This window comes from Ceratotherium simum, chromosome 13 (assembly GCF_057802395.1).
Source record: "Ceratotherium simum simum isolate JZ-2026a chromosome 13, ASM5780239v1, whole genome shotgun sequence".
Taxonomy (NCBI): domain Eukaryota; kingdom Metazoa; phylum Chordata; class Mammalia; order Perissodactyla; family Rhinocerotidae; genus Ceratotherium; species Ceratotherium simum.
Genome location: NC_141912.1, coordinates 23,988,997 through 24,009,950, shown reverse-complemented (window position 1 = coordinate 24,009,950; position 20,954 = coordinate 23,988,997). Strand labels below are relative to the sequence as shown.

Here is a 20,954-nt window from a genome sequence, read left to right as displayed (position 1 = left end):
CTTACACTGTTTAGCTGATGTTCTTTCCCTAGAAACTCACTGTTGCCAATTTTTATGTCAACATTGCACAGAACAAAAGGTGTAGACACAGTATCCAGCACTCCCACAACAATGCATGCTTACCCATGTTCCCACAGGTTCCCTACCTCCCATTCACTGTATGATTGCCCTTGTGTATTAAGGCTCAACACCATCATTCCCTACAGGAACTGGGATCCTTCCCTGAAAGTCACTTGGCCAGGCCCTGCCACCCTCCCCAGCTCCTACCAATCTTCTCCCCTGGGGTAAGGCAATGAGTCCTGGGTTGTGAACCCATGACTCAGGTCTTGCTCTGAAAGGACTGGTACTCTTATTGCTTCTCTGACTTGGAGAATCACTGACGCCTGGAATCTTCTGTTGTTTGATGCCACAATAACCAGAAAAGACTCTTTTAGAAATGGAATCTGGGCTTGCCACTTTAGGGCATTCTATAATGAACCTCCAGTAACCCAGCCTAGGGGCTAGCGTAACTGTGAGATTATTTAAGCTCTCTCTGACTCAATTTTATCTTTCATGAGACCATAGAGTTGTTGCAAGGATTAACAGCAGCTGGTCCAAAGTAAGCACCATATGAATGTTTGCAGTTATCATTATTATCTCTATCATTTTCTCCAAGGCCAGCATTTCCCATTCCCAACATAGTCTTCCTCTCTACTACCCAGTCCTTTCAGGTCCCATAATACTAAAAATAGAAAACTAGACAGATTGTGACAACTGTTTCTAACCTCAAAACTATTTTTCTCTTTCTTTTGGGTAGTGTGGCCCCAGCAGCAATTCTAGCGATGTATGTTGATGTTTTCCTGCATGAAAGTACAAATTTTAGATACTGAATTTCAGTGTAGGGATTACTCTACCTGTTATATTCACTCTCAAAATAACATTTCCTCCTTAGCATGGGCTGCTGTCTGCCCTCCCCCATTTGTTTGCCCGGATCTTTAGTATCCTAGCAGGTCAAGTGTCAGACTTCCTCCTGTCCCGGAATATTTTCAGCATAGTTAACATCCGAAAACTCTTCACCATGTAGGTAAGGAAAAGCCAGAACATTCAAGATTTTGGTGTACTTCACCTCCATCTTCAGGATGCACCTGACTGTGTTGTCTGAATCACTTCCCAGGACTTCTCCTGCCTGCCCTCTTCTGTGTGTTCGTGCTCTACCTGAGTTCCAGCTTCTATAGCACTATCATTTTCCTGATACTTGCTTGTGCAACAGAAAGCTTTTGTGTAGCCGGAATATTTATAAATAACTTGGATATCACTCCCAGGTAGGGTTTTAAAAATCTCTTTTATTTTTGTATGCCAGCTTTCCAGGGTTTTTTAAGATTTCAACTATTTTGGAGCCCATGGCCAGCAGGCCAAAAGTTCTGAAGAAGCATCAATAGGTGAGACATATAACTTAAGTAATAATTATGTAGCTAATGATATATGTAAATGTATGCAACTCTCATATATATATGGAGAAGTATAGCCCAGTGATTAAGAGCATAGATTCTAGAGTCAGACTGTTGAGTTTCAGTAATATCACGCTTATTTTCCTCAAGCAAATTGCTTACCTTCTCTGTGCCTGCTTCTCATCTGTTAGATGGGAGTAACAAGAGAATGCTTACCTCATAGAGTTATTAAGAAGATTAAATAAGTTAATATAGGTCAATAAATAGAATAGTGCCTGGCACATAGCAAACACTGTATAAGGGTTTAGCTACTCCATTATTATTGTTGTTGTATGAATGTTTATATATTATTAATCCTCATGACAATTCATCAGTTAGTAATATTTATTTTATAACTAAGGAAACTGAGGTTCAGATACTTAATCGTTACAGTAAGATCTCACCACTGGTTTGGGATCTTACCTAGGATTTTAATCCAGAGCTGTTTGGCAAAAAAGTTTTTCTCTTTTTACTATGTTATGCCTCCTTTTTTAGATATAATAAGTGTGACTGATGGAAGCAGCTCTGCCATTTGCACAACTCCAGGGGATGCTGTTCACATCATACTTTGTGGGGCTAGCACTCCCTGGAGAACATAGACCCACTATGAACAGCATTCTCTGAAGTTTTGTAAAGCAGTGGCCCTGAGGTAGAGAGGCAAAATCAACCAAGAATAATCCACTTTGTCACAGTTCTGTAAAGAATCTTGCCCATCACATCCACACAACGTGAGTGCCAGAGTAATGAAGACATGTATCCATTTGATTTATTCAGTTCTGAGACCTTCTTTAAAAATGGCTGTAGGTGTTCTGATTAATACTTGGAATTGTATAAAGATGCAAAAGAATCATTTGATAATAGAATGCACAATACCAACTGAGCTATATGCACTTTGAAAACCAGGTAAATTAAGAATGTATGCACAAATAGATAAAGGAAATTATAGGTAGCTGCTATTTATTGAGTATTTTTTATGTGCCTGTCATACCCCAGTGTGAGTGAAATAATATTATCCACATAGTGTGGGTGAGGAAACAAAAGACCAGGGAAATGAATTTATATCAAGTCACATGATTAGTAATAAGTAGAGTGAGGGTTCATACTTGGATATGTCTGCCTCCAAAGCTGATTAGCTGTAGTCACTCCCTTACCAGTGTTATTTGCCAGCACCTGGTCAATAGGATGTGAAATTATCTCAGCCAGCAATGATTTGGGTAACACAGGACTTGGCCTGAGTTGCATCATTCCAATGGGCCCAAATTCCATGATAGCCAAGTAATTTTGTAGAGTCAGAGAGAATAAATACACTAATATAAAATTTGGAAAAAATTATTAGTCTCTTAACCTAGTTCATCCTCAATCTTTAGGGCATATATATGCTATATCTCAACCATATCAAGTTTTATTGCTTAAACTATTTTTTATTAATGGGATGGAGACAAAACTTATTTAAGCAAGAATGTTCCTAATCATATACCTCCCTTCGCTTTTAAAGAGAGTTCCCTTAGAGGATAAATTTCTAAATTATCCTTTTAGGGGAATTTGGTCTTTGTTAGAACTGAAGAGTAGGACAAGAGATTTCATTTGTATGAGCAGAACAAAGGTGGCAAGAAAGAAGGTCTGGAAGGAAAAAGAAGAGACATACAGATATGGTTATGTGAGAATATTGTTTGGGAAATGGGATTGAGTGAGACAGAGAAGACCTGAGAATGTAGTGGCTGCCATCTCTTTGAGGGGTAGCAAGAGTAGAAACGTATAAAGGGTTCTAAAGATGCTTTGTGATGCATTAAGAAGGCACTGCCATCCCCTTGACATTCTTTTTTTTTTTTTGCTTGAGGAAGATTAGCTCTGAGCTAACATCTGTGCCAATCTTCCTCTATTTTGTATGTGGGTTGCTGCCATAGCATGGCTGATGAGTGGCGTATGTCCATGCCTGGGATCCAAAACCCTGAACCCAGACCACTAAAGCAGAGCATGCCGAACCCAACCACTACGCCACAGGGCTGGCCCCAACCCCTTGACATTCTTAAAGGGAGGCTCCGAAAGTAATTTTAATTGCTTTTAAATATTTTTGACTGATGAATGGATCGTGAACGCTTGAATTTCGCTCCATGTGGGACTAAACTATAATTCAGACATCTGAATCTTATTCAGGTTCTACTAAATCATATTATGCCAAAATATAAAATCAATAAAATTGAAAGTCTGCTTTGGTGGCTATTTACACTTCCAAAATGTTTTTTACCATGGGCTGTTGCAGCTGAAGAATAAGCAATTTTAGAGCTGATTGTTGCTCAGAAAATTGCCCTGCCTGAGAACAACCTCAAGGTTATTTTCATTGCCCATATCAAATACCTACTGTTTGGGGATTGGGTGGCATGAGGGATGGAGCATAAAAAGCTCTCACCTTGCTACTCACAGATAAGTTTACCTCTCCATCCTGTGGATGTGTAATGGGTTTCAGAGGAATTGTCATGGCACTCAGGATTCTTGACACTGGGAATTCTATTTATATCTCTGAGTATGTAATAAAAGCATCTCTTGCAGTAAAAATAGGTCATATCCTTTCCACAGCCACAGCACACTAAAGACTTCTGAAATTGAGAAGAGCATAGTCATTAAAGATGTCATAGTTACAGAATATATATAATAGGATAAAAGGAAAAAACACTATACCTAGATTTGTCGTAGTAAAACTGCAAAAAATGGCTGGTGGGTGGGGACAGGGGAAAGAGAAAGAAAGAGATCTCTTAAAAACAGCCATATACAAAAGGCACATTAGTTTCAAAGGAGCAATAATGACTGACAGCTGCCTTCTCAGCAGAAACAATGAAAGCTAGAAGCCAATCTCTAACATGCAAAAAATTGCTGTTAACCTAGAAGTCCATATCCAGCAAAAATGCCCTTTAAGAATTAAGGTATGTAAACACATTTTCAGGCAAACTGTGAGAATTTATCAGAAACAGACCTCTAATGAAAGAATTATTAAATGAGAATGCTTCGGGCAGAAGTAAAATAATCACAGATAAAGCATAGAAGTATAGGAACAAATGAAGAGAGATGGAGAGGAAAAATATCAGAGTAAATCTAATAATTTCTGAATTCACAAAACAAAAACAATAATACCTTATAGGGTATAAATTATATGTAAATGTAAATGCACATCAATAGCACAAAAGATGAGAGAGTATAAATGAATTTAAGTGTTCTAAGGCAATTTCATTAATAAAAATAGATAAAAAAATATTAACATATTAGACTAAAATAAGTCAAGGATATGTGTTTTACTCTCTAGGGCAACTACTGAAGGATAGTAAAAATGTAAAGGAGATGATATTTTTAAAAAACAATTAATGAAAAAGAAATCAAGAATGAAGTTAAAAAGGAACATAGAATAGATGGGGAAAAAATAGAATGATGATCATTTTAAGTCAAATGTATCAGAAAAACATAAAATATAAAAGGAATAAATCTTCCAAATTTTAAATTAATCTGGATTAAAATAAAAGCAAAAACAAAATATAAATTAAAAGGAAAATAGATCAGACAATGTAGACTTTAAGGCAAGATACATTACTAGAGACAAAAAAGGATATTTTAATAAGTATTTTAATCCACTAGAAGATATAATGTTCTAAATTTCTATGCATCTAACATTTTACAGCCATAAAGCAAAATTTGAGAAAACTGTTAAACTTCCACATGGGATTGAGCAAATTGTAGATGATTGACATTCGAGCTGGGAAAAACTTGAAAAGGCAAGATAAAATATCAAAAGTATTCACTAAAAGGCATCAGACAGCAGCAGAGGCAAATAAGAGCAGACACCAGAGGCTAGCACCTCCAAGAGGTGAGCTGACAGTCCCCATCAATTTTTCCTTGGCATCATTCGCTAATTCTGGGAATTGGAAAAGGGCTGGTAATCCAGGTTTGGCCCTGGTAGAAGTCTGCTGCTCTGGATAGAGAAATTAGCCAAGCATTTGGTAGTTGCACAGTGCTGGGGTGAAAAAATTGAAAATTTAAGAGAACTTAAATGCAAAGTAGTTTTTCTCCTTGAAATATTTGTTGAATTCTGAAATTTGATGGGGCAAAGGGCAAAAAAATCTAAGCTAAAAACCTATGAGAAGCATGGCAGAATTTCCCATACCAACTATGCTGAGGAGACGAGATTTACCAGGGCCTGGAGGGATCCGACTGAATATACTGAGCTCTCTGTTTAACACACCCTGGAGGGCTGTACCCAAGGAACAGCGGGGTACCAGAGGTAAACTGAGTCTTATCAAAATAGAAAGCTAGCCTCATCTCAGTTCATTCCCTAATTAGATTAAAGTGATCAGTTCCCTCCCTCCAAATCCAGATACTATTAGAGAAAAGGGTGAATCTTTTCTGGCAAAGCATAACATATTCCAGAGTCCATATACCTTCTTATTCACAATGTCAAGCATTTAATAAAAATCACTGGGTATCCCAAGGGATAGGGCCATGTGATCAATAACCATAAAATGCTGTTAGAAACAGTCCTACAACTGATACAGATATTAAAGTTATCAGGCAAGAAGAACTTTGAAATAACTATGATTAATATATCCAAAAACCAAAGGAAAAGCTTAAGAAAACAAGTGAAAAGATAAAGAATTTGACCAGTGTTGGAATCTATAGGAACAAGCAAATGGAAGTTCCAGAATTGAAAAATAAAATGTCTGAAATTAAGATCTTAATAGATAAGTTTAGTTACAAATTAGCCAAAGAGGAGACAGAAGTGGTAAACTAAAAGACATATCACAAGAAAATATCCAGATTGAAGTATCTAGAGAAAAAAAAAGAAGAGAAAATACACAAAAGAGAATAACAGAAATGTGGACTGAAGTAAAAAGGCTAAGAAATCTGTACTTAAGTCTCAGAAGGAAAGAAGAGATAAATGTGACATAAGCAATATTTTAAGAGAAAATAGCCCCAAATAATGAAAGACAACAATGAAAGACAGTAAACCACACGTGCACAAAGCTCTGTGAATTTCAACTATGATAAAATGTTGAATATATATATATGTGTGTGTATATATATATATATGTATATGGTAAGAATGCTGAAAACCAAAGACAAGGTCAAAAATCTCACCAGGAAGTAGAGAGAAAAGACATGATACTTTCAAGTAGCAATAGTAAGCCTAACGTCCGACTTTTCAACAGAAACCTTGAAAACTAGAAGATAATGAAATGAGCTCTACAAATTGCTGAAAAATTAATAAATGCCAGCCTAGAATTTTATGCTCAGTGAAAATATTTTTCAAAGATCAAAGCAGAAATAGAAAGGTTTTCAGGCAAACAGGCTAACAGAGAAATTGTCACCAGCAGATCTTCACTAAAAGAAATGCTAAAAGGAATTTTCAGGATTGAAAATGCAAGAAGGACTGAGAAGCAATAGGAGGGTAAATATGGGCATAATTACAGATACTATTGATCTTTAAAAACAACAGAGAGTACCTTGTGAGGTGAAATGCATATGGAAATAAAATGTGTTAAGGAATTAAAATATAGGATGAAATAATGCAAAGAGCAGGAGGAAGATACATAGAGTTAAAAATGTTCTAAGATTCTGGCATTATAGAGAGCATAGTAAAACTACAATTTATGATACACTGAAGTAAAGAATGCATGTTATAATATTTTCAGTGCTTGAAAAGAATAACAAAATAATGTAGAAGGAAAAATGACATTAAAATGGATGAATCTAAAAGAAAGAAAAAGTAGAATGTAAAAGAAGAGATCAAAAAATAAATAGTAAACAGATAAAGATAATCACAAGTATATCAGTAATTATACTACATAAATATGAAATACTCAAGTATGAGGATTGTCAAACTGAATAAAAAACAACATGCAGCTCTACGCTGCAAATAAAAGACACACATTAAACATGAAGATACAGAAGGGATGAAATAAAAGGATGGAAAAAGATATGCCAAGCAAATATTAACCAAAAGAGACCTAGAATAACTATGTTAATATCAGATAAAATAGACTTTAATGCAAGAAGCGTTACTGGAAATAAAGTGTGATATTTCATAATGGTAAAGAGAAAAATAGCAGAATTCTACATCTATTTGAACCCAATAATATAGCTTCAATTTATACTCATCATGAGTTAGGAGAACTCAAAGAACTAGACAAATTTACAATGAAGGAGGGGACTTCCACACACTTATTTCAATAACATGCACAAAAAAAAGAAGCAGAGAAAAAGTTAGTAAGGATATCGATTATTAGAACAAAAAAAATTAACAGAGTTGACCTGATTGACATATGAACACTGCACTCAACAAGGAGAGAATTCACATTCTTTTCAGTTGCTTGTGGGACATTTACTGAAATGGACAATATGCTGGGTCATAAAGCAACCTGCAATTAATTTATTATGACTGAAATAATTCAAAATATATTCTTTGATCACAGTGAAATTAAGGTTACCATCAAAAGCAAAACATAGATAACCCCCATTGCTTTGAAACTAATGTTTAGGTCAAAGAAGAAATCACAATTGAAATTAGAAAATACTTTAAATTATAATGAAATATAACATATCAAAGCATGTGGGATGCTTTTAAAATCATACCCAGAGAGAAATGTATAGCTTTAAACATACATATTGAAAGACAATTAAATCTTAAAATCAATAATCACGTTTCTATATTAAGTAGGTAGGAAAAAAGCAGCAAATTAAACCCAAAGCAAGTAGGAGGAAAGAAATTAGGAAGATTAGGACAATAATATGTAATTGTAAATAATTACATGTATAATATGTAATAATATAAAATATGTACTTTTTACATATGTAAAACCAATAGGGTCAAAAGTTGGTTCTTTTGAAAATTAATAAAATTGATGAAATAAAGAAGATTGATCAAGAAAAATAAAGAGAAAAATTATCAAAATCAGTAATGAAAAAAGGTGCATTATGGTAAGTCCTAGCACATAATGAAGAAAATAACAGCATTTCATGAACAACTTCATGCCAATAAATCCGACAATTTAGATGAAATTGGAAAGTCCCTCAAAACACACACACACACAGTCATAAAAATATAATTTTTAATATTTTTATAGGGACTCATTAAGGCAAAAGGAACAAGGGTTTGCAAAAGGCGTAAGTGGCCCTATTCCCACCAAAACCCCAGGGGTTCTATTGCCAAAATGAAAAAGAGAACAATGAATTGTGGGGACAATTGACGGTTTCTGCCCAAATCTGCACCTGTTGCTGCTCATAACCATATATGTTCTTCTTCACATGTTAGACCACACTCTCCAGCTCCCTAAAAAGAGAGAATTCAAATTTCCACCCAGTGACTGCATACAGCTCAACATCCAGGGACTCTAGGTCCAGATATGATGCCTCTCTGACTAGGGACCCATAAACTAATAAACAAACTATACACTCCCCCCCATATTCAACACATAAAGGCAGAGAAGGAATGGAGTCGACCCAGGGAAATAAAACAAAAGGAACAGAACAAAACAAACAGAAAGCCCTCCCTCTCATGAAAGGGAAGAACTGAAAACACAGAACATTTAACTGTGAAATCTGTTGGGCAGGAAAGGCAAAGACTCTCTCCTGGAGTGAACCCGTTTCTTGATTAGACACGACTCTGCTCTCCAAAAGGCACTCTTTTGCTCTGTGTGGTTCATGGATTGACCTCTACTTTATCTATTATTCTCCATGGCTTCCCTGCTTTTGTAGCTCACTTTCTGTTGAAATTGGTTTGGGCATCCAGGATTGGATAATTACAGTTTCTTGTAAACTAGGCTTCTGGTTTCCTTGCCTGAGTATTGGGAGCAATCGTTGGGGCCAGAAGCTCTGGGACTGTGTGAACAGACCAGGTGAACAGAGTCCTTCAATTCTGTATTAACCCTAAACCAGTTCCTACTACCAACCCACATCACCTTTTGAATTTCTCAGCCGTATTTATAGATTTCCTAACTCTGCTGGCTTTCACTCTAATATGGTCTCATTTTCTCAATATTTTACTATCCTTTACTGCTAAAGCCAAGCTTTCTGATTCTGTAGTGCAACCAGAAAGTTACTTATATCCACATACTTTTTCTGACATTTTAATGGAATTTAATAGAAATAAGAATGGGAAATTCAGGAAATCAGCAGTTCTTTCTCTTAAACCTCATTTGATTAGGTTGGCTTTTCCTGCAGCATTTGTATTACTTGACATCTGTTTATTCTCATTCTTTGCTGTTATTCTCATTCTTATTCTCTTTTTGCATAGATATTGTGGATTTCTTAATGGAGTTGTGCTTGTAATTGGAACGGTAGGAGGAATAATTTCTTCCGCTCTGACTGGAGTAATTCTTAATCAGGTAAGGAACATCTAGACATGGGTAGTTATTTTTGTGATATTAGTTGTACAGAAAAAGAAGGTAATACATATACAAAAAATTGCAGAGGAGACATCAGCAGGAGGTGAGTTATGAGTTTTTGTGTCATATTAAACTTGGTCCAATCAGGCATCCCCCCAAACCTACAGAAAATACAATTTCTTTCTCATTATATGTCAATTAGTTGTGACAGGAAGTCTTGAGTCATTGGTCATTGGAACGGAAGTGGTTCTCTGTGATTTTTAATAATGAATGCGTGGCTTGATCAAAACAGGTGTTTGGGCGAATGGTAATATAAGTAACAAGATACAGTTTTTTCAGAAAAGGAATGAAAAATCAGGAACAAATAGAATTAAAGAATGACCAAAAGAAACACTTCTATGAAGGCTGATTTCTGTTTCTACAAGTGTTGTGGGTAAGGTTACCTGAAATCCTCCTCTTAAGAACACTTAAAATGCCCTATAAAGTTTTAACAATCATTTTAAATGCACACCTGATCTTGAAAAAAAATTTCAGAGAAAATTTCAGAGATTAAAAACGAAGGAAAAGTTTGATTCCAGAGAGGGAAAGGATCATCAAAGCTACTGGCTTCCTTGGGAAAATTGCCCATCCTGGGTAGTTTATAGCTTCAGATGTAATGGACAAACAGAGAATAAGAGATAATATCCCAAAACCACTCATAAAAGAAGAGTCAGAATGGAAATGCTGGCATAAATCTGTAATCATCAAGGACTACACCCTCACTCCACTAGCATCATGTAGCTCGTACATAAACTTGATTTATTTGGAGGAAAACTTACAAGCTGAGAAGTAGTAGTGTGCAGGCAATTCCTCCAAATGCTCCTTATCCCATGTCTTGGGCCAACGAAAGATAGTTTGCATTCATCATGGCCAAATTTCTCATAGAGAGGAGCCCTCCATGATCATACTCTATGTACTTCTGGTATCAGAAAGGCAAGAAATATCACTATAACCATGGAAGCTCCCTGGTCAGAGAAGTGGTCTCACTGGAAAAGAATAACTCCAGGAGACCAGGGTATGTTTTATCCCCTGAGCATAGAACCCACTCAACCTGTTCTTCCATTGAACTCACTCAGATCTGCTGAGCTGACTTCCAGAAGTTCTTAGATGAGCTAACTTCTCTACTAACTTCCAAAAGGTGGAAGGAAATGTGGCTCCACAACTATCAAAAATTGTCTCTGCCCAGTAAGGAAACTTGTCTGTCTCAGCCTCAGCCTCAAAGGGAGAGGAAAACTTGAATAAAGACACTTCTGAATATTTGAAACAATAAACCAGTTTTACAAGTGTGAGGCCCAAATTCTAACTCTATTTGTTCCAAATGCCATAAGCCAAGAATTGAATTTCAAGTAGTCCACAGATGCCCGGTGGAAGCAGATAAAATTTTTCTGGAGAAACTCACCCTAAATTCATACCCCAGAATTTCCTCATGTATAATGTTTTAGAGAATATGATTTCACAATCTGTCAAAAATCACAAAACACTTGATGAAAAAAGGTGACGTGAGAATTAGAAAAATAAAAAACCACAGAATCAGATCATCAGAGATATTGGAAATCTATGCACATGTTTAAAGAAGTGAAAGAGGATTGAAAATATAAATGAGAAACATAAGATTTGACCAAGAACCAAATCTAACCTCTGGCAATTAAAGTAAAAAAACTAAAACAAAAATTCAGATTAAATACAGCTAAAAAGAGAATTAGGGAGACTTCTGCTTCCATTAATGGCAGAGTAAGTAATTTGGGCTAACCCTCTTAAAAAGACCATGAAAAAGGCTGTAAAAATATAAAAAGAATCTTCTATGAAGCTTTAGGGAAGTAAAGAGATAGAAAACTTTAACAGGCAAGATCTGGGAGAAGCCAGGAACTGAAAGAATTGAGCAAAGGACTAGGGGTTATTTTCCTGCTGGGGTGAGAAAGCTGAATTTTTTTTTTTTTTTTTTTGCACTGCTCTCCAGTACCTGCTGAGGATGAGGAACATGGTAAATTAACTTACGTTTAGTCTGAGACCTTCCAAGAGCTGCACTGAAGGAGTGAAGGTGAACAGAAATAAACTAGTCCTCACATGGCCTACTTTGAGTCATTCAGGTAGACCCTAAAATATCAAATCTTAAATTAAAGGGATTCAGGGGTGCTAGTGCCCTAAATGAGCCTGGAAGAAGCAAACAAAAATGCTACTTGGAGGAAGATGGCATCACCCATCAAATTGTCCTTAGAAATAATTATTTAAGTACAATCTTCTGCACACCACAAAAGATAACCAGGCACATTGAGGAGGCGTGACAAAATGGGGGAAAACCAGCAGAATGACAAATAAGAGCAAACAACAGCAGCAACAGAAATAGACCCCAAGGACAACAGATAATGGAATTATCAAATTAGACAGTAACACCAGTATGCTTACTCTGTTCAAAGAAGTATAAGCGAAGCTTGAGAGTTTCTGTACAAGGCTCAAAACTGTAATGTCACATAGAATAGTTGAAAAAGTACTACTAAAAATAAATTTTTTAAATGGAAAATTTAAAAAACAAAATTAGGAACTCACTGAATGAATTTGACAGACACAGCTGCGGTGCCAACAACCCCAAACTTGAGTAGCGAAAATTTACAAGTGTTTTTTTCTTTTTCTGTTGATAGATCTATGACAAGTCAGCTGGTGGGGTTAACTGGGGAGAGCCCCTTCTCTAAGCATCCCCAATGGCCAAAGCAGAGAAAAGGGACGTAGTGAATTGTGCAATGGCTCTTTAACCTTCTGCTCCATTTCATGGTCCAAAGCAAATTTCATGGCTAAACTTGACTTTAAGGAAGCTGTGGAGTGCCACCTTATCCTGGAAGGAAGACCAAAAATGTTTAGTGAACAACTTATTGATTACCTCAGCTCACTTTTCTAGTCACCAAAAATTCAGTTTACTCTCCTTCCTGTATGTGGAACAACTTTACTCCTTCATAAGGGAGGCAACACAAACCCAAAGTCCCACTTAGTTATGGCACCAAGTTCAAAGTGCAGAATGTGTCATCCTTTCATTGGGGGATAATGCACAACAGTCCTCTATATCAAGGGTTACATGCTCCGTACTATTACATACTATTGTAGCACAGTAATCTGGTAGCCACTCTAAATACTTCCTTTCAGAAAAGGAAGATTGGGAGACAAACAGCAACCACTGGCCCATAGTAATGCTGACACTCTGCTACACAGACATTTTGAAAGTTACCTCTTGGTGAATGTTTGGATGTTTTTGATTAGGTCTTGAAGTGGCTGAATGTAGGGACTGGAGGGTTAAATTTGAAAGCTTGAATTTTTCAATGATTCTATAATTATTTACTTAGGAAAACCAACGAAATCAATAAAAACTAAAAAATAGAAAAAGTAAATAAGAATAGAATTAAGTAGGTTTGCTCAGAACAAAACCAACATACTTAATAGCATTTATAAATACCAGAAAGACCATCTAGGAAAAAATAAATGTAAATAATATGCTATTCACACTAGTAACAAAAGTTATAAATATCGTGGAACTAATGCAACCAAAAATATGCAAGACCATAATGGAGAAGTTTTTAAAACTACTGACTTTATTAAAAACTATTAATAATATTATATGTAGAGTTATAAATAAAAACAAGATAGAGCTAATGTATAAGAAAAAATAGTGTATTTAATCTGAGTGAGACTGATGGGAAAAGAAAACATTCAATATTTTTTAATGAATCAATATTCATTCAGAGGCTATAGAATTCTCTGACTTTCTTTTTTTAATTTTTTTTATGTGGTAAAAGACATAGATTTACCCTTTTAACAATTTTTAAATGTACATTACAGTATTGTATAGTTAACTATATTATTAACTATATGCACATTGTTGTACAACAGATATTTAGAGCTTTGTCATCTTGCGGAACTGAAACTCTATGCTCGTTGAACAACAAGTCCCCATTTCTCCTTCCTCCCAGCCTAATTTTTTTTAATATAAGGATTAACATAAATTTTTTATATACATGCTAATTTGAAGGGTAACCATTAAAAATAGACATAGAGTGTGGAACTTTCAAACTGGAAGAGGCAGGGAAATGGAATGAGAAGAAAGAAAGCAAAAGCAAAAACCCCTCAATTTGAAAGAAGGTAAGAAATGGTGTGGGGTGTGGGTAGGAATATAGGTAAAATACAGGACAAATTGAAAGCACAAAAAGAGATGGTAGAAATAAATCCAAATATAACAGTGATCACAATAAATATAGATGGACTAAACTCTGCAGTTAAAGGACAAAGTTTGTAAGACTGGATTAAAAACAAAATCCATTCATATGCTATTTATATATAAGATACATACCTAAAATAGATAGAAACATTGAAAGTTGTAAGGACAGCATAAAAAAATGAAGCAAACATTAACTGAAGAAAGATGGTATTATTATATTACCAGGAAAAAATTTTCCTTTAAGCAAAAATACTAGAAACAATGAGAGTCAGCTGCTTAGCAGTTTACAGTGTGTATTTCTCTGGTGAAACTATCTTGTTCAAATCTTAACTCAGCCACGTATAAGCTGTGTAACCTGGAAACATTTCTTAATCTAACCCTCAGTGTCTCCAGCTGTAAATGGCCAAGATGACACAGAAACCTCACAGGGTTAAGCTTATTACCAAATCAGATCTGCATGCAAGTGTCAGATGCTTATGTGTTCAATGCATAATGGCTATTAGTATTATTATTTACACATCCTTTTAAGTCAGGAAAAATAAAAGTGTGTTTGGGTCTATCCTATTGTTTAGCATTCTGAAAACGCTGGCAAATACAATTAGTCAAGAAAACTAAATTACAAGTATATACAATGTAAATGCAAAGAAAAAATAACATTCTGTACGGAGAATATAATTGTCCTCTTGGGGAAAAAAATCAAAGTTAGATATCATACTGTGGAAAACTCTAAAGCACAGTAGCAACCAATATTGCAAAATATCTATGGGGAATAGAACATTGATAATTGTGCAAAGTCCATATGAAGGAAACCACACACCTATTGAACAATGTCAGTGAAAATATATGGAGGGAGAGGCACGTCAAGTTTCTAGGTTGGACTTCAATTCCAAATCACAATGAATTCTATTAACTTAACAAAATTATTGCAAGCTTCGTTATTTATCATTAGATTTCTAAGTACCTCTTGGTCCTTTTCCTAACTTTCTGTTTGCCAATGACCTGTCTAGTTTGGCATGTTTTAATTATAGAACTCACTACAATTAAATATAATTAATGTCTAGTCTGGCAGGAAACATTTTTTTATTTTTTAAATGTCTACTCTTAATTATATTTTAAATTAAACTGATGATTATTTGGTCAAGTTCTGAAAAAAATACATTCTGAATAATAAAGTTTAGTTTCAAACCAGAGGAGATTGATTGATTTTTTTAAAACAAAGTGGCAAGCCTACTTATAGAAAAATATAATTATGCTCTATTCTCATATCTTACCCCCAAATTAATTCTAGGTGATTAAAATGTAAATGAAGAAAGGAAACAATAAAGATACTAAAGTAAAATCAGAGTTAATAATTATATGAAGTTTAGGCAGGATATCCTTCAAAAGTATGGCACCAGAGAACAAAACGCAATCACAATGCATTATACATTTAACTACATAAAATTTAACCTCCGCTGATGGAAAAAATAAAGGGCAAAATGGTAAAATCTGAAACATAATTGAAATTTATTGTAATCTTTGAATACAGATGCAAAAAATGAAATAAATTACCTGTGCATAGAATCCACCAGCATATTAAAATATATTTGGTACCATTGTTAAGTAGGCCATTTTCTATGAAAGTAAAAGAGGCTCAATATTACAAAATCTATTAAGGAAGCTGATCATATTGATAGGCTGAAAGAGAAAATGTGTCAACCATTTTGATAAATAATAAAAAGGTATTTGATAAATTTTATTCAAAAGCATTGATATGTATGTAATTAACCACCAAGACATTCAAATTTGCAGCAGCAAAGAGCGAAAAACAACATAAATATAAAGAAATAAGAGATGTGTTCATAAATTTTATAGATCTAAACTCTGGATGACTAGTCAGTAAAGGTTATGATACAGTTAAATATTTCTTGATATGCAAACATGTTTACAATATATTTCTAAATGAAAAACCATATGCAATCTTGGCTTTAGCACTATGTACATTATAATGTCATTTTTATACGTGAAAAGTTGTATGTACATTGACGTGGGTCAAAAAGCAGAAAGACAAATAGCAATTATCTTTGTGGAGTGAAGTTATGACTCTTTTTGCTCCTTATGAGTGTGTTTTTCCGTGTGTGTTAAGTGATCTGTGGAACCTATATTAATTTTAATATTACCTTTTAAATATTACAAAGTACAACAACAAGGCTAATAATTTATAATTACTTTGCATTTTAATCCCTCAGGATCCAGAATCTTCTTGGTTTAAAATCTTCTTCCTGACAGCAGGCGTTAACGTGATAAGCACAATTTTCTACCTTATATTTGCTAAAGCAGAAATTCAGGACTGGGCTAAAGAAAAACAACACACATGCCTCTGAAGGTAAGAAGTGATAGATTAAGGACAGATTTTGAAACTGGGGATACATGAGAGAGAGGAGCTGAGGGTGACCCCTGAGCAAACTGTGGTGTTGCTGACTGAGATGGAGAAAAATAAGGGGTGCAGGCAGAGGGAAGAAGAGTAGACCATGTGAAGTATGAAACTATTTGACTTCCTGTTGGGTATGGCATGCAACCCAGAAGATGTGCTACTCTGGAATTCTGGGGAGATACTGGGACTAGAGATATAAATTTGGGATCCTGGGCCTCTCTAACACCTGAAGGTGAGGAAGAGAAGGAGAAGTTTGCAGGGAAGACTGGGAAAGGCCTTCAATGAAGTAGGAAGAACAGCTGGAGAAAGTAGTATCTCAGAAAAGAAGTGAAAATGTGGTTAATAAGTACCCATGGCAAATGCTATCAAGGGGTCAAATTATATAAGGTCTGAAAATTTACTAATGGGTTTGGCAAGAGGTACCTTAAAGGTTACCATGGCTAGAATGATTTTCAAATGAATGATGAAGACAAAGGATCCATTAAAGTTCAAAAGAGAATCTGATATTGTGTCTTTCTTCTCTAAACTTTGTCAGTGGTAAATAGAAGGAGAAATATCTTTGTGTAGAATTATTTCAGCTTATACAGAAGCAAGAATTGATTGATGTAGAATATCCCCCTTTTGCAAACCCCAATGAATTAAGGGATCCAAGTATTGTGCATCAACAGCTGTTAACACCACAGAAGAGAGACATAGAGACATTGTGTACATCCTGATGGAAGAACATACTACCGCTAAGGTCTTGCTAAGAAAATCAAATTGAATATGATCAAGCCTCTGGGAACAGCTACTGTTTTGGAAGAAATACAGAGAACAGGGAATATGTTGAAATAAAGCCTAAGGGTATCATCAGCAAATATAAATGGTAGGAAGGTTACAGGTCAAAAGACTCAGATTCTTTAACAAATAAATTATGAGGGAAAAAAAGATGAAGGGGGAATCTCTAGATTAAAACAGACTTAAAAGACAAATTTTTAAAAACTGGCAAAACTAAACTCTGTAGGGATACATACGTAGGTGATTAATCTATAAAGACATACAGAAGACATTACTCTAAATGTCAGGATAGTCATTACTTTTAAGGGGGTGGGAGAGGTTGTGATTAGGATAGATCACATAGAAAATTTCTAGGGTCCTGGTGATATTTTATTTTTCACATCCAGGCAATTAAAAGAGTGTTCATTGAGTTACACATTTGTTTTATGTGGTTTTCTGTATCTGTATATTATAAGAAATGAAGGAAGAAAGAAAGGGAGGAAGGAAGGAAGAGAGAGATGGAGGAAGGGAGGGAGGGAGGGCAGAAGGGAGGAAAGAAGGAAGGAAGGAAGGAAGGAAGGGAGAGAATGTGAGCTGAGGAAATGGAGACGGCCAGAATAGATAGCCCTACAAAGGAGAGCAGAGAACTGGCATGGTGCCTATAGAGGGATGTGGCATTAGGGAGTTTTTGTTTGTTTGTTGTTTGTTTTAGAATTGGGTGCAATAGTATTTAAGCTGATGGTATAATCCAATAATGAGGTTTCACAATGTAGGAGAGAAGGTTCACGGGCAGAATTAAAGACTTGAGTCATCCAGAAGGGATGATATCCAAGCACAGTGCAGGGGTTGGCCTTGGATATGAACCTAGAGTTTATCCAAAGTAGTGGAGAAAAGGTAGAGTTGATGACACACATGGTGGGTCAGTATATGGGCTGGCATTTTATCTCTGCAATAAGCAGCAAGGTTTTCATTTAAGAGGGAGGAGTTGAGAGAGAAAGACATAAAGGAATTCACATTGGAGAAGGGTAAAATTACCATTATGAGCAGATGATATGATTGCGTACCTGGAAAATCCAAGTGGGTTGATTGGAAAGCTATAGAAACAAGAAATGCATACAGTAAGTTTCCTGACTAACTCGTTAACACAGAAATAAATCTTTTCACGTTACACAACAATAACTAGTTAGCAGATTTATTGAAAGAAATGGTCCAAATGACGGTTGGAGGAAAATTTGATAGTATCAATCAAAAATTAAATTGATTCAGTATTGCCAGTACTAAGAATTTCCACAATGTTGCAGTCACAAAAAATCACCAAGATATATATACACTCAAGATTGCTGATTAAAAATGGCAAAAATCTGGATCTAGAATTAAACATGTTAATAAATTTTGTGTAAGTGAATGGAATATAACCAATAGTTGGAAAATATGGGAGCTCGAACAAATATTTTAACATATAAATTGCTGAGATTGTCCTTATGAATAAGCACATAACAGCACTAGGAAATATTCCACAGGCATTAGCGAAGGGTTATCCTCTATTTCCATGGTATAGAGTTGGGCACAGCCATGGCAGCAATCATATTACTTTATTCAGACTCTATGAATCTTATTTGTTTCTACATAGTTGCCTATTAGATACTAAAAGTTACACTAAAGTTTTCCATTATTATTTCTATTAATTTCTGTTTATGTCAAAGCAGTTATTATTGAATATTCTGATGTAATATTACAATTTCAAAAAGATTTTGACAAGTATAACTTAATTGGAAATTTAATTTTGATTTTGTAAAATATCGGCCTTTTCCATAATATGATTTTTACTCTTAATTGACTTTCTGATATTGATAGCACAACATCAAATTTTTTGTGTGTGCTTCTTGTAGATTCCATAGAATACTTTTTCATAGCCTTTAAATTCCACCTTTTTGAGTCATTTCATTTAATATGTGTTTCTTACAAATGGTACATTTTAGGGCTCAATTATTTCACCCACTGAGTGCTGTCTCCCTTGTATAGATGAATTTAATCCAACTGCATTCATTATCATTACAAATATCTTCATTTTCTGTCATTTTATTTTATATTCCCTTAAAAAATGTCCTCATTATCTCTGTGGTCTTCCTCTTCCTCCTGCCCCCTTGCCTGCCTCTGTAATTCAGAAAGTTTATGGAATATTTTAAATTTTGATTGTGCTTACACTCTCTAATGAAATCTTCTTTGAAAATGTGTTCATTTTTCATTAGCATGCTATATTCTTTTTCTGCCTTCTTTTTCCTTCCAAAATATCTAACACATTCGACTTTTCTAATTACTTTTCTCTGGCTAGGACTGATTCTACCTGAGCTTGTAATTCCCCAAACACGGTGTGGTAGAATTTCCTCAGTTCTTCTCTTTGTTTACCTGGTCACCATTTTCATCTTCCCATCAGGCTGGAGCTGGAGGGCTGGAAGCTTTAAATCCGTCTTTCAGATCCTAGGCTAGGTGAAAGCTCAGGGAACACCAGCACAGGTAGCACGATAGTTCAGATGTTTTCCTTAGCCTTGCTTTTTGTTGTCCTGGTGGTTGTTTCTTCAACAACCTGCATCTTCAGGGCTGTCAGCCATTAGGCAGTACAGAGGCATTTTGTTTGCAGCATCAGCAATATTTTTCCCATCAGAGTTAAATTGATCCATTGTTGCAAAGTTGGTCAATCTCAACTTTCCATCTTTTTTTTTTTTTTTTTTTTTAAAGATTTTATTTATTCAGTTTTTTCCCCCCAAAGCCCCAGTAGATAGTTGTATGTCATAGGTTCACATCCTTCTAGTTGCTGTACGTGGGACTCGGCCTCACGTTGGACGGAGAAGTGGTGCCTCGGGGCGCTCCCGGGATCCGAACCCGGGCCGCCAGCATCAGAGCGCGCACACTTAACCGCTAAGCCACGAAGCCGGCCCTCAACTTTCCATCTTGATTTAAGAAGCTGGGGGAAAATAAGCAAGGGCCGAGTCATAACCACATATTTCTCCTCTAGCCCTGAGGTCACAGCAAAAGGGCCTGGGACACCAGAATTGCAAGGGTTCATGTGGTTCCCAGATGCACTTCCTACTGCTTCACTTCACTCTGGTGGAAAGATCGTGGAGGCCCTGGCCTAGGACACTTCCCTCTTATTTCCTGAGGAATGCACCCAGCCCATGAGTCTGGTAGGCAACTGGAAGTTGATTCCCAATGTCATCTTTTCATTTGGCCCTCATTGTTTCAAATTCAGCAAATAGTCCTTGTTGGTTTTGGCATGAGGCAGTTCCCTAGTTTTTGCAATTTTCTATTTTTGCTTCTTTGAGTTTATTTCAGTGGCCTCCAGAGACAATAGCTGTGTAAAGGAACATGCATTCTGCCTCTGGAAGTTCTTTACAGCAGGGCTTCTCAACTTCTTTTGTGTAATGGACCTCAATTCAGAATATAATGCAGAGAACTCCAAAGGAGAACGATTATGTTGAAATACTTATTAAGATATTTTAAAAGCACATTTATGATAATATATATGCTTCTTTATTAATTCATTAAATAATGAGAACTAACAACAGGTCTAATACAACTATAGTAATTTTAAAATAGTGACAAGCAAAACAGTGTATTTTGAGGTATTGATAATAATAATAATGCCATAAGAAAATATCTGTGACTTCTTATGGCATCAAAGTCATATTAGTCACTGGTAATATTGCTATGGTTTGTCGCAT

At 35.6% G+C, this 20,954-nt stretch overlaps 1 protein-coding gene across 1 annotated transcript in view; it reads left to right on the top strand.

The window, feature by feature from the left end:
- The window catches only part of SLC17A1 (solute carrier family 17 member 1), a 61,979-nt gene that overhangs the window by 27,363 nt on the left and 13,662 nt on the right, over positions 1-20,954 (top strand). The window contains 4 exon segments of the mRNA XM_087437896.1: positions 932-1,057; positions 1,147-1,301; positions 9,739-9,829; positions 16,295-16,431. Of these exon segments, the coding sequence (XP_087294022.1) occupies positions 932-1,057; positions 1,147-1,301; positions 9,739-9,829; positions 16,295-16,429 (507 nt within the window). The 3' untranslated portion in view covers positions 16,430-16,431.